Source organism: Mucor mucedo, assembly GCF_025094135.1.
Source record: "Mucor mucedo strain NRRL 3635 chromosome Unknown EV154scaffold_18, whole genome shotgun sequence".
Taxonomy (NCBI): Eukaryota; Fungi; Mucoromycota; class Mucoromycetes; order Mucorales; family Mucoraceae; genus Mucor; species Mucor mucedo.
In genome coordinates this window covers 291,036-306,066 of record NW_026252302.1, presented here as the reverse complement: position 1 = coordinate 306,066, position 15,031 = coordinate 291,036, and the positions used below count along the sequence as shown (strand labels likewise).

Sequence of the window (15,031 nt, the reverse complement as noted above, 5' to 3'; positions counted from 1 at the left end):
AAGGTCCTCTATTTTATTATGACAGACTTGCCAACTTATAATCAGGGATTAAAATGTATCGTTTATTTACTTGTTTATTTTTATCTTTAATTTATACCCTTTTATACTCAAATTATCACAGACTTATTGAGTAACTCGCTTTCAAAGAAAAGCTGTAGAATTGTCGTTTACAAAGGCACATATGATAAAATAATAATCCATATAAATCATGCGAGTCTGCGCCTTCTGTTTAAAACAGGCATAATCTAATTTAAAACATTGTTGGTACTTTTATAACAAATTACAGCCAAATTCAATCAGCCGATGGCAACATGTTCATATTCAGTAATCTTTTTGATTTGATGTCATTCATATAATTGTAAAAGAACGTCATCTGATGCTCAAGCTCTACTTCTCCTTTAAAAACCGCTACAACCATCATTTTCTGGGGCGAAATAATTTTAACAGAAAAAAAAGGGAGTCGCAAACCAGACTGGCTCTGGAATAAAAGACTCTACAAGTAAGGCTTATCAAATGAATAAAAGAAGTTGCCGAACTTACCTGTACCATAAGAAAAGCAAGTCCCTTCGCAAAAAGCTGCAAATTTTTTTAAAATTACCTAGAATGAGGAAATAGATAAAGTAATAGTAACCCGCAAGACAGAAAAAGAATCACGGAATGCAAATCTATACTCTGTGTGAACTTAAGTTGCAAAAGGAACAGTGCGATTAAATGTAAAAAACAAAATTGATCAACTTTTTTCATCTCTAAATTTAATAACTGCAAAATAATGTACAAATTCAATAAGTCGCTAGATAACCAGATGTTAACTTCAAAGAAGAAGTTAGCATGACTGGGACAGTTGAAGAGGGTAAAATATTCGAATAAGATATAGACTTCGGAGTCATTACAACCGCAGCAATTGACAATAGAGTGCTCCCTTTTTTTGAATGCGCAGGCTGTTATCTAATTCTTGGAAACATTGAAGACAGTGCCAATGTATCGCCTCTAATTATGACGATAAAGAGATCTTCCTTTACCTGATTCAGGCCTCATCAATTATGCAGCTTTCTCTGATATACACACAAAAAAAAAGGGCTGAGGCTAAATAGAAACAAGGAGTTAAAATGTCAATGCTTGGAAAAATAAATTCTGGCAAGAAAATAAAACTAGTAAAAGTTACTGTTCAGGGATTTGAATTAACTGAAAAAAGTGAATGTTTTCGTATATTTTGGGGAAATTGACACGCAATTTTACCATTAATACGAGGCCATAACTGTAGAAGCTTATCGCGGCTTACACCAAAAATTAAAAGCTACAAATCAGATCACTTTCGAATTATCGATGAGTTTATTTTAGCTTCAAAAGTACCAATAATTCCAAAACAAATTGTACGCCAAGACAGCAAGTTGCAAAGAATTGAAGTAACAGCTGCCGGCGTAAATCCCTAATGCCCAAGAAGAGTATTCAATCGTGCAGTCACTGACAGCCAAAACCAGAACAGGGCTTGTAGAGGCATTAGATTAAACGGGCTTAATCCACCTATATCCAAAGATTGGCCACCACTTCCTCCTTTCCGAGTATGATTTTATAAATCAAGTGAAAGCATCAAGAATTAACGTTAGAACATTTTAAACATACAAATACCGATAACATATAGGTTTAACTTACCCAATTTCTTCTCAAAACATCAGTCTGGAGGTGTTAAGAATTTCGGTAGAACCGGCAACTGATTTTAGCCGGATGGCAATACCCCAGATATGTCACACATGAAAATTATCTGATTTTGTGTTACTTTTAAAATTAAATCTGATAATAATACATACGGTACACAAAATCAACGTGTTGGCCACAAGAGGCCTTTAAATTATATAATACACATCAATGTTATTAATAACCCGTATTTTTCCGTTCCAAACTATATTCTCATGATAGCTGCTAGCAAAATGTATATAAACACGCTCAATTTTCATCTTGTGGAAATTATCATCTACTACTAGAACAAGTATCCCAATTTAACATGCACGCCTCTATTGCCTTCTCTGCTGTCCTCGCCTTCATTGCTACTGCTGTTTCTGCTGCTCCTGCTTCTGTTGCCGCTACTGACTGCAACCCCTCTTACGACATTGCTAGTTCTACTCCTTGTTTCACTGCCTGTAACGTTGTTGCTGGTCAAGAATGGGTTCCCGGATGGACCATGGACTCCACCTCTGCTTTGTTCATTCCCTCTCTCACTCTCATGTGTACCAAGACTGCTCCTGAATACCGCTCTTTCATGACCAAGGCTGGTACCTGTATGGCTCAATGTACTGCTGATGATCCCGAGTTATTCAACACTGAATTTGCTGGTGCCTGTGCTTGGTGGTCTACCCACAAGAACGATACCTGTAGCGCTTAAAGACCTTCATAGAAAAGCCTTGTAATGATAATCCATTACTTTAAATTATTTATTTATTTATTACACTGTAAAATAAACTTTCATACATTGTTATTTACAAAAAAAAAAAAAAAAAAAAAAAAAAACCATTTACTTGGTGACTTTTTCCCTTACCTATGTTTGTTTGATAGTTAAATAGATTTTCTTGTAAGCATATTCCAAAGTCATTAATACTTACAGCCCGTAGAATTCCCAAGGAAAATATGTATATTACACATCATAGATACTCTTCCCTTTTTCCTATGGTTCGGTAAATAAACCATATCGGTTGTAACATGGAAGCGAAAAAAAAAATTGGCTTATTCTTCAAGTCAAAACATTGAAATACAGATGTGGCTTTTTGACTTTAGGTGCTGACTGGAGTTTCGAGTAATAATTTCTTTTTCTTTCTCACAACAGTTACCACCTACAGGGTGCCTTTATAACTGAAGCGAAAATTGTTTGAAAGTTTCTTGCTGATAATAGCAACTTTTGGGAGGCTCTACTGATGTTAATGAAGCAAATTGTATAACTGAAACCATTGTCTTATAGTAAGATATTTGTAAGGTTATTGTTGATTTACAATTATTTTTGGTATATTGACGACAAGCAAGATTCCAATCGTCCGTTGAAAGTTAAATTAGCTTCAATAAATCCTATAGCGACTTCTCGTATCTTAAGGCAGACCATGAATGTTCAAAATTCATTTTAAAATATTTGCTAGCAAACTTTCCATTATAGAACATCTTATTTACTCAAACGAGAATAATATTCATAAACACCAGTGCCATTGCCATTACCACTACCAGCAATTTTAGGGAGCTAAAAAAAAAAATCCTACCGCTGTTTTTTAGAAAAAAAAAGGCATTTGGCTTCTCTGGAGTTAAGCAAAAAAAAAAATTGTTTGGAACAATGCTTGTCTCTATCATTTTAAAAAATCGATATTAAGTATTTAATTGTTTGATATAATTGGTAATATTCAGGCGAAAAGGCTCATATTAATTTGACGACTCATTTCTGTAGTCCAAACGGGTCATTTATTGAGTAATGTCTTGTTAGGGTCAATTGTTGCATTATATTCGGTTAAATTGTTGGCTGAAAAAGTACGGTATACACATTAATTTGAAGAAGAATAAAAAATCACCGATAAGTCGGACATACTGGCATAGTAAATCGCTTATTTAAAATTTTTCTCAAAAAGGCTACTAGAATGATGTTGAAAATTGTGAGACAATTTTATAAGTTCTTCCTTAATATGTTTCCTTGGGATATTTGTTCCTAGAATCCGGGCTATGTTACGTGTTTTAATGTCAGAGCAATTTGCTATGTTTGATAAAAGAAATTATGTTACATAATATATACCACGGCTCAGCCAAAGTGATACAAAATGCCAGAGTCAAATTACGCACTCAAAGAAATAACAAAAAACATAACCGGTTTATAGATTTTTAAAAAAAGGACACCAATAATTATTGATGATATCTAAATAGAATAATAAACGCTAGTTTCTGTAGCTTGGTATCATCTATAATATATTTTTATCGTTTGGCTGTTGACGGTAACAATTGCGTTACGATTGGAAAAATATTGGTATAACCAGTTACAAAAGGTGGGTGTATATCTTTATGAAAGTAGTTCCGGAACAGAAACAGTGTACGACAGACAGTAAATATACTTAGCTGAGAAAAATAAGGAATATACCCATACAGTCAGCATGAGGAAAGTAGTCTATAGTATTTATATAATAAAACAATGCCATTACAAAAATATACACCTTTAGCGAATTATACATCGTACGTTTATACTTATAAAACATGTACAAGATAAAACTTCCCCAACTGAGATTCAATGTAAACGGAAGAGCGATAATTTGTTTTTAAAAATTAAAAAGAGTTAACTGATACATGTTTATACTGATTCTTTATGTTATCATCAGAATACATCTCTTTATATTATAATGTTTTACACCAGAAATTTATGTTGGAAGATATTATAATGCGCATGCCAAATTATACGGCAATATATTTTTTGTAAATGAGTCACCTCTTACACAAAACCAACATTAAAAATACGGCGCTAGTAACAATAATTGACATAAATGATCGTTGTATCACAGTAAAGCAGGAAAGTTATCTGATTTTTATTTTTAAAGTACGTGTTACCCTCAGCATTAAATCTGATAAAGGCGAGGGTCATCTCATATTACACAAAACAAGCGTGTAAGGCACTGGAAGTTTAGAAAGCAGGCGCTTTAATTTATTATACTCATCATCATTGAACAATCCGTTTTTTTCCGTGTTTACATTTATTATGTCTATGGTCCTGTCAAAAACATTAAAAAAAAAAACTTATAAATACTTTGTAAATTCATTATTAAAAAAATTATCATCTTTTACCAGAACAACTATCCCAATTTAACATGCACGCCTCTATTGCCTTCTCTGCTGTCCTTGCCTTCATTGCTACCGCCGTGTCTGCTGCTCCTGCTTCTGTTGCCGCTACCGACTGCAACCCTTCTTATGACGTTGCAAGTTCTACTCCTTGTTTCACTGCCTGTAACGTTATTGCCGGTCAAGAATGGGTTCCTGGATGGACCATGGATTCCACCTCTGCTTTGTTTATTCCCTCTCTCACTCTCATGTGTACCAAGACTGCTCCTGAATACCGCTCTTTCATGACTAAGGCTGGTACCTGTATGGCTCAATGTACTGCTGATGATCCCGAGTTATTCAACACTGAATTTGCTGGTGCCTGTGCTTGGTGGTCTACCCACAAGAACGATACCTGTAGCGCTTAAACTCCTCTATAGAAAGGTCTTGCAATGGTGATTCATTACTTTAATTTATTTATTTATTTATTACACTGAAAAATAAACTTTCATACACTGTTAAATTATTTACACATAAATGTAGCTTTTTTTTAAACTTGCTGTAAACGTTTTTTTGTCTCACTAACAATGTCATACAAAGCGTTCTACTCGAAAAAATCTGCACCAAGCTTTTAGTAACAAAGATCTTACACCACGATAAATATTAATAAAATTATGCATCCCTTCTCAAAACTGAACACTGTGGTACTTTTCCATTTGAACACAAGCTTAAATTAATTTGGAGCACACATTGTTTTTTGAAATTGATATTACTGGCATATGTGAGGTTAAATTACCCAAACAAAGGACGTTTGAATTTTAGAGAATCAGCGTTACTATTTAGTTTTTTAAAATCAACCTCTCATCAAATCTGTTACTTCGTGTTCCTAAAGAAATTTGGAATTTTTGGAAGCAGAGCTGAAGAGAAAATATAAAAAATCACTAACAAAAGTATGCAAAACGTATACTTACTGTTCTAAAATATAAGGCTGGTTAAAAAATAGCTACAAAGAAAATTAGTGTGATTATTATTAGAACTATGAAGGTATATTAGTCATAGTTCTGTAGATGTTGTATTAGGGATATCAACAAATTTGCAGAAAGATACAAACAATTTACACGCAAATCTAAAGTAATAATACCGTGTGTTATGTTACCTCTGAAGCCGAAAAAAACTTGGGGCAAAGCAAATGTAGTTAAATAATTTCAATCAATATACTTGGATTATAAAAAAATAATTCATTAGAAAATGCTTGCGTTAAAGTCAGATCTGATTCTAAGACTCTCATATACAGAAGAGATTCGAGGAAGCATAAGATAGCAATTACATTACCAGACTTGGCCAGTGATTCTCAGGTGCATCAAAGAGATTATATAAAATAATGGAGTAGAACTTTACAATTGCTACATACTTCCTTTTTATGAAGCTAATAAATGATATAGCAAAGGCGGGTAAAGCGTGCTACTGATTATTAATTCGGAAAGCTTGACTACCCATGGCCGATTTTAAATTTTTGTCGTTTTCCTCCCACATTCAATTCTAGGCCATTTTATTACTATAATAAGCTACTGCCAGAACGGACATGTAGGCAAGACAGACATAAAAATACTTGCTTACGGATACAGGGCAATGTTTTTTTAAAATCTTGTATTATTTCAAGACAATTAGTTCTAGCGTGCAAAGAATGGGCGCTTGGTAGCCTCAGAGTGACAAATGGTCATACCTCCCCCCTCTCCTATTTTTATTGGGCATTTCAACCTCATTACTGCGAGCAATCCCAATTTCAGAAAGTGTTTAAATTTCATAAAATGTACCCAATGGAATTCGAAAAATACACTGATGCACTGCGTGATTTAAGAACTTCCATTGAGAGGCATTTGTCAGTGTATTTTAACTAACTCCGTTGTTACTATGGCCAAACATCTATTGGGAATTACAAAAGAAATATTGTAGTGGCGAATAAAAACCACAATACCGAGGCTGGTGTACATTTTTGATTTTTAAAATTACTAATTGTGCAAGGGTGACCTGGACATGTAGGCATTGTCATCAACGGATAATTAATAAGGCTGTTAAGAATCGTATAAAATGTATTGGGCACCACACATAAAGCTTGGAATATATCATTTATACAGCCATTATGTAAAAGCGTTTGTACACAAATAAAATGTGATTACGCTACTAGATCTAAAATATTGCACGCGTATATAACCCAAAATACATGTAATTTGATATACAATATAGTTAAACAGTGGTTGTGTTCAAAGGCCAGACTCAATAGTTTCAGGCAGATAAAAACATAAAAAAGGCAGTCAGAATTAAAGAAAATAAAAAAAGGTCAATTGTGTCTTTATTATTAACGATATCATAACACTTCTCTTAATATTTCCTGTGATGTTATGTTTGAGTGTGATCACAAGAATGATCGAGAGTTCTATATTTTTTACGCTCCAATCAGTCACACAATGATCAGAAATACAATGAGTCATTGATCCTTACATGGCAAGAAAAAGAGGCTAGTAACTATGATTAACAAAATTAAAATTCGTACCACAATAAAACAGGAAAGTTATCTGATTGAATTTGTGTAACAGTATATCCAGCATTAATCTGATAAAATTGAGATTGATGATACGGCACACAAAATAATTGTGTAGGACACAGGAGGTGCTTGAATTATCTACATAATGGTTTCACACAAAGCAATCTTAATTGTTTTGTACGTTTAATACTTGTACTATTCCGCATAATGCCTAATTTATTCGGGGGTATACACTGAAGAAAATCTGTATAAATACCCCCAATTTTTATCTTCCAAACATTATCATCTAATACTAGAATAATTATCTTACTTTAACATGCACGCCTCTATTGCCTTCTCTGCTGTCCTTGCCTTCATTGCTACTGCTGTTTCTGCTGCTCCTGCTTCTGTTGCCGCTACTGACTGCAACCCTTCTTACGACATTGCTAGTTCTACTCCTTGTTTCACTGCCTGTAACGTTGTTGCTGGTCAAGAATGGGTTCCCGGATGGACCATGGATTCCACCTCTGCTTTGTTCATTCCCTCTCTCACTCTCATGTGTACCAAGACTGCTCCTGAATACCGTTCTTTCATGACCAAGGCTGGTACCTGTATGGCTCAATGTACTGCTGATGATCCCGAGTTATTCAACACTGAATTTGCTGGTGCCTGTGCTTGGTGGTCTACCCACAAGAACGATACCTGTAGCGCTTAAAGACCTCCATAGAAAAGCCTTGTAATGATAATCCATTACTTTAAATTATTTATTTATTTATTAAACTGAAAATAAAATTTTATACACTGTTTTCAAATCAGATATTGTTTTCTTTTAGTTTATTTGAGAAATATACGACGTTTAACCTCATGCCCATATCTGTGTAAAAAGATTTGCGCCTATACAGCATTACACTGCTTTCCGGGGGGAATGTATCCAAAATTTCAAGAATATTTTTATCGTACAGTACAAAAAAATGACTCTTCCGCCTAGTTATCAATGTGTCATGTTCCAATTAGTTTTTAAATGTCATGCTTTATTTTTTATTTTTAAAATCTATTTGTTTTGTTAATGTTCAATAGATTTTTGACGTGTCTGAAATGCTATCGTTGTGATTCCCATCCTCCTCCTCCTCGTCGTCCTCTTCTTCTTTATTGAATATAGAAGACCCAATTAATGAACCTTCGATCCATGAGGTAATATGAGTATTGTTATCATAACTTTCGGAGGATTCTTCACTGATGCTGCTGTTAACAGGATATAAACTATTTCTCATTTCTTCATCGTCTTCATCGTTATCATCAGGTACCAATCCCAATGGTGCTAGGTCTGAGGTTATATCGTTATCAACCACCGGGGGTTCGATGGTAATATTTAAGTCTGATAGTCTGCGTACATCCCCCCCTGCTGGTATACGATTTGAAAGTCGGCTCTGCTCAAACTACATAATTGATGAAATTGGTGTTGATATAATTTTCACGGATTGAATAAAACCAGCCTCATAACTTACCACACGCATCTCATTTTCCATTTTTTCTTTCATGTCATCAAATCCATATAGACATTCGTGGATAAAGTCAGCCAAATCTAATTAAGATAAAACATTTAAATTTTTTATCAAAATTATACCAAAATATAGCCAATTTACTTATAGGGTCCGTATCCTGTAACTGATCTTTAATTTTTTGTTGATCCTCAGTCAACGGGATGCGAGGGGTCTCCTCATCTTCCTCCTCATCTTCCTCATCTGCAATTCCCTGCCAGCCGTCACCTAAATCAATTGCAGCTGCGTCTACTTCTGTTTGCTCTGTACTTTTTTTCTTCGGAATATGATTCGCCTCAGTCAGAGCATCAATTCCACTTTCTATACCAATGATTCTATCTAATGCTTCTTCTACATCATCATCAATTCTATCTATAAATCCGGTGACAGGGCCAGGTGATATACGAACATCATAGTAAACGTATATTTGATCTTCAAAATCAACATAGAATAGACATGGCACATTTACTTGGTTTTCTACGCAGTACAAACCTGCTGTGAATGCGCATACGCGCCCTTCAAAAGCAAATTTTACTAACTGATATTTGATTTTGGATGCATTTTCTTGTGTCTGAGTGAACAAGCTATCACTACTACTGGAGCTATAAGTTTCATCATCATCTAAATCCTCGTCGATGTCCTCATACTGATCGTCATCGTCACTTGTATTGACATCATCCTTTTTATCGACTTCAACGTCTTCATCTCCTATTCTTTTGCTCCAGTCAATTAGGTAGGTTACACCATTCCAAGCGCAAGCTACAAATAGATCGCAGCCAGGTTCGTTTTCAATTTCACTCCCTTCACTCCAAGGAACACTTTCATAATCACTGTCGTCATCATCCTCGTCATTTGTACCGGAAGAAGAGCTATCTGTGCCTGATGTTACGATGTTGTCAGCCCTTTTATTGTGATTGCCCAGGTTGTTATCATCGGCATTATTGTCTTCACTGTCGCTATCTCGGGATATCAGATCCTTTTTATTATTATTGGCTAGTTCATTCAGTGATAACTTCGAGGAATTTCGAGACCCTTCGTTTAAAGAATTTTCTTGACGAGACGTTGTAGCAAATCGAAGATGGGAAGTGCCACTCATTGGTGTTTGTGTTCCTGTATTGGTTTGGTGCAATGTGTGTTGTTTCCCGAATGAAGATTTTCCCAATTCTGATTTGCTGGCCAAGAATGTTGAGGTAGATACGTCCAAGGTAGCTAGACTAAACAGTTTGTGGGTGACAAACAAGTCTCGTTGAGAGGTAGTTTTTGTGCGCAAATCATATATGGAAAATTTTCCATCCATACTCAACATGCCTACCTCGCTACTTGAAAAAGAGTCGCCTAATAAATGTCTTTTCCCCATAACAATCTCTGTCGCAACGGCCCCACTTTCAATTTCATCATCTATTACACCATCATTGTTATTACCACCACCTGAATCCAAAAGTGGCCAATTTTTTACAACATAGTTGGATCGTTTAAAGCCGCAGTTATTATCGTCTGTTTTTGTTGATTCATCTTCAAAAATCTCAATATTAATATGCTCCTCTTCTTCATCGTTACTTAACAATAACGACTTAATCTTATTCTCGTCTTCTATTGTACTTTTGCTGGTATTCAATGGAGATACCGACATCGTTTTGGTAGCAAAACCTGAATTGGGTGTAGCACTTTGTTGAGGTGTAAAGTCCCGATTATATCTTTTACCATCTCGATCAATAATTGTAAACGTATTTCCCGGCTGTGCAACAAGTAGAAGTGGCTCGTTTGGTTTGTCAGGGTGGGTTGTTGTACATAAGGAACTGATTTGTCCATCAAACACCCACATATTTTTATCCAATAAATTAATCTTTTTAGGAGGGACTGAATTATTCTCTTCTTTCGTGCCGTTCACTGTGGCAGATACGGATGCCGTTGCTAGCGAGGGCCTTTTTTGTTGTGGCGGATGTCCTTGCAGCCCACTTAAACTGGTTGTTGAAGCTGAAGGCGACAATGACGATATGGAAGGTGTTTGAATTCCTTTATACATATGGTCGAAAGGAGTATTGGAAAAGTCGGAAGGAACTAATTGAAACGCGTGTAAAATCCGATCTGTTCGGGCCAATATTAGTTCATTTAAATCATCATGATCAATATCAGCAATAAGAATCTTGTTTACATTTACGGGAACTTTTAAGGTTAAGTTAGGTTTTCCAAGATCGTGGATATAAGGTGACGCAGGTTTCGTATTAGCATTGGTCTGTCTATAATCTTGCTGCGATTGACCCTCATGTATAGGTGGGGTCGGGATAGCTGAACCATTTACGCTCATCATACGTCGAAACGCTTGAATACTCGCAGTATCTGAAGATCGTCTCCCTCCTCTTAAATAATCATCTACAGAGATATTGTGTTGATGTTGATCCTGATTCGATTTATGAGGGATATCAAAAATGTGTGCATGCCCTTCTGCATTTATGATTACTACTGAATTCTAAAATACGTGTAAATTTCGTTATTCGGCACCATAATGAACTATAAATACCTTGCCATGGTTTCGCACATCACCAATTGCTATGCAAGTAATCTGTTAAAAGCTTTATTAGTGTTATTATTTCAGGTTATAACTGTATTCGCTTTACCGTTCCCAGACCGCGACAAACAAATGAAGGAAACCCGTCTATACATTCACCTTTAAATATAGCGAGATCTCCGTTTAGGTTACCAATAACAAATTCATTTTCCTAAGTAAAACAGTCAGCCGCTTATTCAATGTAATAGACTAAGCGAAGTTACATTGTCATTGTCTACATCGCCAATAACTAAAGCATGTGGATTCATGTTTCCAGAAAAGTTCCATTTTAGCCTTTTTACAAGAGAAATAGTTCTCATTTGGCTCCTTTTTTCTCAAAAGAGCTTTATTATTTTTATTAGAAAGAAGAAAAGGGTTGGGTCAACCGCCGTGCAATTTGTGACCATTTTACCATGGAATTGCCAAATTTACCAACGTTTGAAATGAGTAGGGCACTATTTAGGTAAACAATCAGTAAGTTTGGTTATTTAAAATATTGCCTTATGTACCTGATAGCCACTAGGGTTGTCATTTAAATAGTTCTGCAAATGAATATATCGTTAATTGGATAATATTAAATGTCTGTATAGTGTCTTTACCTGATGATATGCCTCAGCATCATAAAACACGCCTGCAGGAACGATTTCCGTGACAATTTTTTTCCCTTTCAAATGTTTCTCTTGAACCTCAGCGGTTACTTTCTCAGCAATCGACTTTTGTTCTGGGGAGTGATAAAAAATGGCAGATCTGTATTGACTTCCACGATCTGGCCCTTGAGCGTTCACAGTTGTAGGGTCTGTTACACGCGTTAGTACTGGGTTGCAGAATTTTTATGAAAACTTAGATTACCATGGGTGCTGTAGAAAAAGTCTACGAGTGTTGCATACGACACCTTTTTAGGGTCAAAAGTAATTTCAAGAGCTTCAGCATGATTGGATTTTCCTGAACAAACCTTTGCAAAGTATTAGTCTTTAATTTTGAACAAGAATGACAAAGATATTACCTCTTTATAACCAGGATTGGGAGTATCACCCCCAATGTATCCTACCTTGGTTTTGATACCATCTTGTTTAAAATATTTAAGGAAGATATGTTCGACACCCCTATAAATACTATTGTTAATTTTTTTGTATCTACCAAATTTTACTACTCTTTACCAGAAACAGCCGGCAGCAAAAGTAGCTTTTTCAGTAGACATTATTTGTGTTGTTAAGGCGCGGGAGTTGACAGTAGAGTAATGCAAATGTCGAGCAATTAGGGAAGTTCGAGATAAAAAGGTCATTCTCCCTTTTATGCAAAAAAATAAATAAAAAAGAATGGGAATGCCCAGAGTTTCCAATCGCGTCATTCACGATCATCGATCAAGAAGTGAAAAACGTTAACCAATCATATTCTTTGTAACTATTAAAACAAGTCCTCTCTATCTACCCTATTTAGAGGTGCTGCAAGCGGTAATATAAGAAACCAACTGTGGGTCATGCGAAACATATATGTACTTGAAAATAATTTAGAAGGTCAGGTTTGGCTGGGGGTGGAAGGATTTATATTTATAAAGGAAGAATTCTGTCTTTATACATGTCGTATAGACAGGCTGAGTAATTCAATGTATCACGAAACACTTTGTATTTAAGCACTACAAAATAACGATGACAACTGGTGCTGCTATGACTTAAGCTTGAGTTCATCTTATCACACTGACGAGTTATAAATGCCATGCCACTAGGTGTTAGTAATCTGGGAAAAATGTTTTGAAACAAAAGCTAGGTTCCATTTCTGGTAACAATTTTTGACACATGTACTTTAATAATAATAATAATAATATATATATATATATATACTTTCAGATCTTCGTTTGACTCGTTCTCAAAGAGATCCACAAACCAGTGATGGAATATTGAAGCCAAAATATCGATGTAAGCCGTTTGATCAACATTACCATCAATGAAGACTAATGGCGCACAACTATCTGCCCAAAAGCAGCTCCAAATCATTTCGCTTTCTCTACCCCCACTTTGTTGTCTCCACAATATGCTCCTTCTTGCACCTTTCTCCGACTTTTCGAAGCACTCTCACATCTCTACCATATCCTTCGACCGTAAAACAGGGCTCATCCGACCAGACAACCCCTCTTCATTGCTCTATGATCCAATTGGCCCTTTTTTTGGCCCAACAAAATCGTCTCTTTTTTTGAACGTCGGTCAACGCTGGCTTGTGTGTCGCAAAATGCCAACACTATGGCAAACTGAATTATTTTAATCCAAAGCCAATTTCTTTTGAATAATATATCAGAGTTGGTCTCGAGATGTGAATGTCTTGAGGTCTTACGTCTGCATTTATTTTATTGTAATATGCGAATTGTCTACGTCTTGTAATGGCCTGTAGGCGTCTCAAATCTTTAGCATCAAGTTTTTTTCTGTGCACCAGTGTGTTTCTCAGAGAGAGGTGCATTTTTTTTCTCTAAGTCCGTTGACCACTGTTTGGACTGATGGAACAGATAATCCAACCGTCTTGGAAATATGAGTCATCGTGTAATCAGCTTTACGTAACCAGTGTACACCCCTATAATTTGTATATATAAGTTAAGTGGTGTGGCTTGCGTTAGATTCTTTAATGGTCATTTTGAAATCAATAAGAAACTTTTTATTTACAAGTAAAAAATACTGTAAAAAGAAGTAGTTAAGGGTGACTAAAACTTAGGTTTTATATACACTAATTTAATGTAGCTGCAAATAACTACTCGCGGAAGGTCTTTTGATACTCAAAGTACTTCGAAAGATCTTTTGCAGTCTTTCAAACACCTGTTTTTTGGCCGTTTTTTTGCATGAGATAAATCAGTTGGTCAAAAAGTTTTTCATTAAATATAAAAATGTTCCGGTTGTGCACCCCCGAGCAAAAAAAAAATATGACAACCATCCTTGTGGGGACGAGAAATCCGCTATCCGAATTAGACTAGTTACAGTCCTATAAAACTATAACAAAGCCTGCAGAACAGGTAGAGAGTACAATGCCGTAGAAATATAGACCCGAATCATATTTTTTTTTGGGGAGGGCCTTTTTATACCTTTTTCAAGAGTTATCTGTATTTTGTGAAAGCAACTTTACATATGGTTTAGCACTACAGCCACATTTAAGCTTATGAAACAATACGGGTGTGATAGTTAGTATAGAAAAAGAGAAAATCATGCGGGTTTTAAGTCATGTTCTTAATAAGGCAAAGTAGCGCACACAGTCTGTCCAACAACTTGGAGCCAGTGTAAAAAAAAGTTCGTGTTACACTAGCTACTGGTTGATAGTCTCCACTGTGGATTAAGCTGAGCACACAGCACATAAGCACTGTCTACAAGTTTAAGCCTAGGCTTGAGGGTGATTCTACGATCTACTGTCGTGTTTTGACAAAACCGGTGTCTAACTCAAAAAATATGCGCGCGAACGCCAGATTTAATGTCATTTGATCCTTTTCATTCACGTCTATGGCCTCTAAAATGAGAGAGAAAACAAATTCGCTTTTCCTGAACCGATTTGATCAAAAATGAGTTTTTATAACTTTCATGTCAAAGTAAAGCCTCTGGATATTAAACTTTTATTAAGGTAATATGATACCCAAAATTTGCGGAAAATGTAGGCGCATCTTTTGGTATATTTAGAAAACTAATTTAATATGTA

At 35.6% G+C, this 15,031-nt stretch overlaps 6 protein-coding genes across 6 annotated transcripts; 4 read left to right on the top strand and 2 right to left on the bottom strand.

The window, feature by feature from the left end:
- Positions 1–1,983: 1,983 nt before the first annotated feature.
- EV154DRAFT_499219 (uncharacterized protein) lies at positions 1,984–2,441 on the top strand. The gene has a single exon (XM_051600450.1). It carries the CDS (start codon positions 2,000–2,002, stop codon positions 2,375–2,377), a length of 378 nt encoding a protein of 125 aa, XP_051460729.1. The 5' UTR covers positions 1,984–1,999; the 3' UTR covers positions 2,378–2,441.
- A 2,373-nt stretch (positions 2,442–4,814) lies between these two features.
- Positions 4,815–5,192, top strand: EV154DRAFT_560543 (uncharacterized protein; the record flags this gene model as incomplete). Its single annotated transcript, XM_051605619.1, has 1 exon — positions 4,815–5,192. One exon carries the CDS (start codon positions 4,815–4,817, stop codon positions 5,190–5,192), a length of 378 nt encoding a protein of 125 aa, XP_051460728.1.
- A 2,419-nt stretch (positions 5,193–7,611) lies between these two features.
- EV154DRAFT_98494 (uncharacterized protein) lies at positions 7,612–8,055 on the top strand. The gene has a single exon (XM_051607878.1). The coding sequence runs from the start codon at positions 7,623–7,625 to the stop codon at positions 7,998–8,000; it is 378 nt and encodes a 125-aa protein (XP_051460727.1). The 5' UTR covers positions 7,612–7,622; the 3' UTR covers positions 8,001–8,055.
- A 382-nt stretch (positions 8,056–8,437) lies between these two features.
- On the top strand, positions 8,438–8,812 carry EV154DRAFT_98481 (uncharacterized protein). The gene has a single exon (XM_051607877.1). It carries the CDS (start codon positions 8,522–8,524, stop codon positions 8,765–8,767), a length of 246 nt encoding a protein of 81 aa, XP_051460726.1. The 5' UTR covers positions 8,438–8,521; the 3' UTR covers positions 8,768–8,812.
- A 45-nt stretch (positions 8,813–8,857) lies between these two features.
- EV154DRAFT_415442 (uncharacterized protein) lies at positions 8,858–11,637 on the bottom strand (the record flags this gene model as incomplete). Its single annotated transcript, XM_051595667.1, has 8 exons — positions 8,858–9,394; positions 9,521–9,779; positions 9,885–10,368; positions 10,471–10,680; positions 10,780–11,083; positions 11,123–11,290; positions 11,439–11,540; positions 11,593–11,637. 8 exons carry the CDS (start codon positions 11,635–11,637, stop codon positions 8,858–8,860), a joined length of 2,109 nt encoding a protein of 702 aa, XP_051460725.1.
- Positions 11,638–11,796: 159 nt separating this feature from the next.
- Positions 11,797–12,566, bottom strand: EV154DRAFT_415305 (uncharacterized protein; the record flags this gene model as incomplete). Its single annotated transcript, XM_051595653.1, has 6 exons — positions 11,797–11,823; positions 11,878–11,910; positions 11,968–12,164; positions 12,218–12,320; positions 12,372–12,471; positions 12,526–12,566. The coding sequence occupies 6 exons, from the start codon at positions 12,564–12,566 to the stop codon at positions 11,797–11,799; spliced, it is 501 nt and encodes a 166-aa protein (XP_051460724.1).
- Between the last annotated feature and the right edge of the window lie 2,465 nt (positions 12,567–15,031).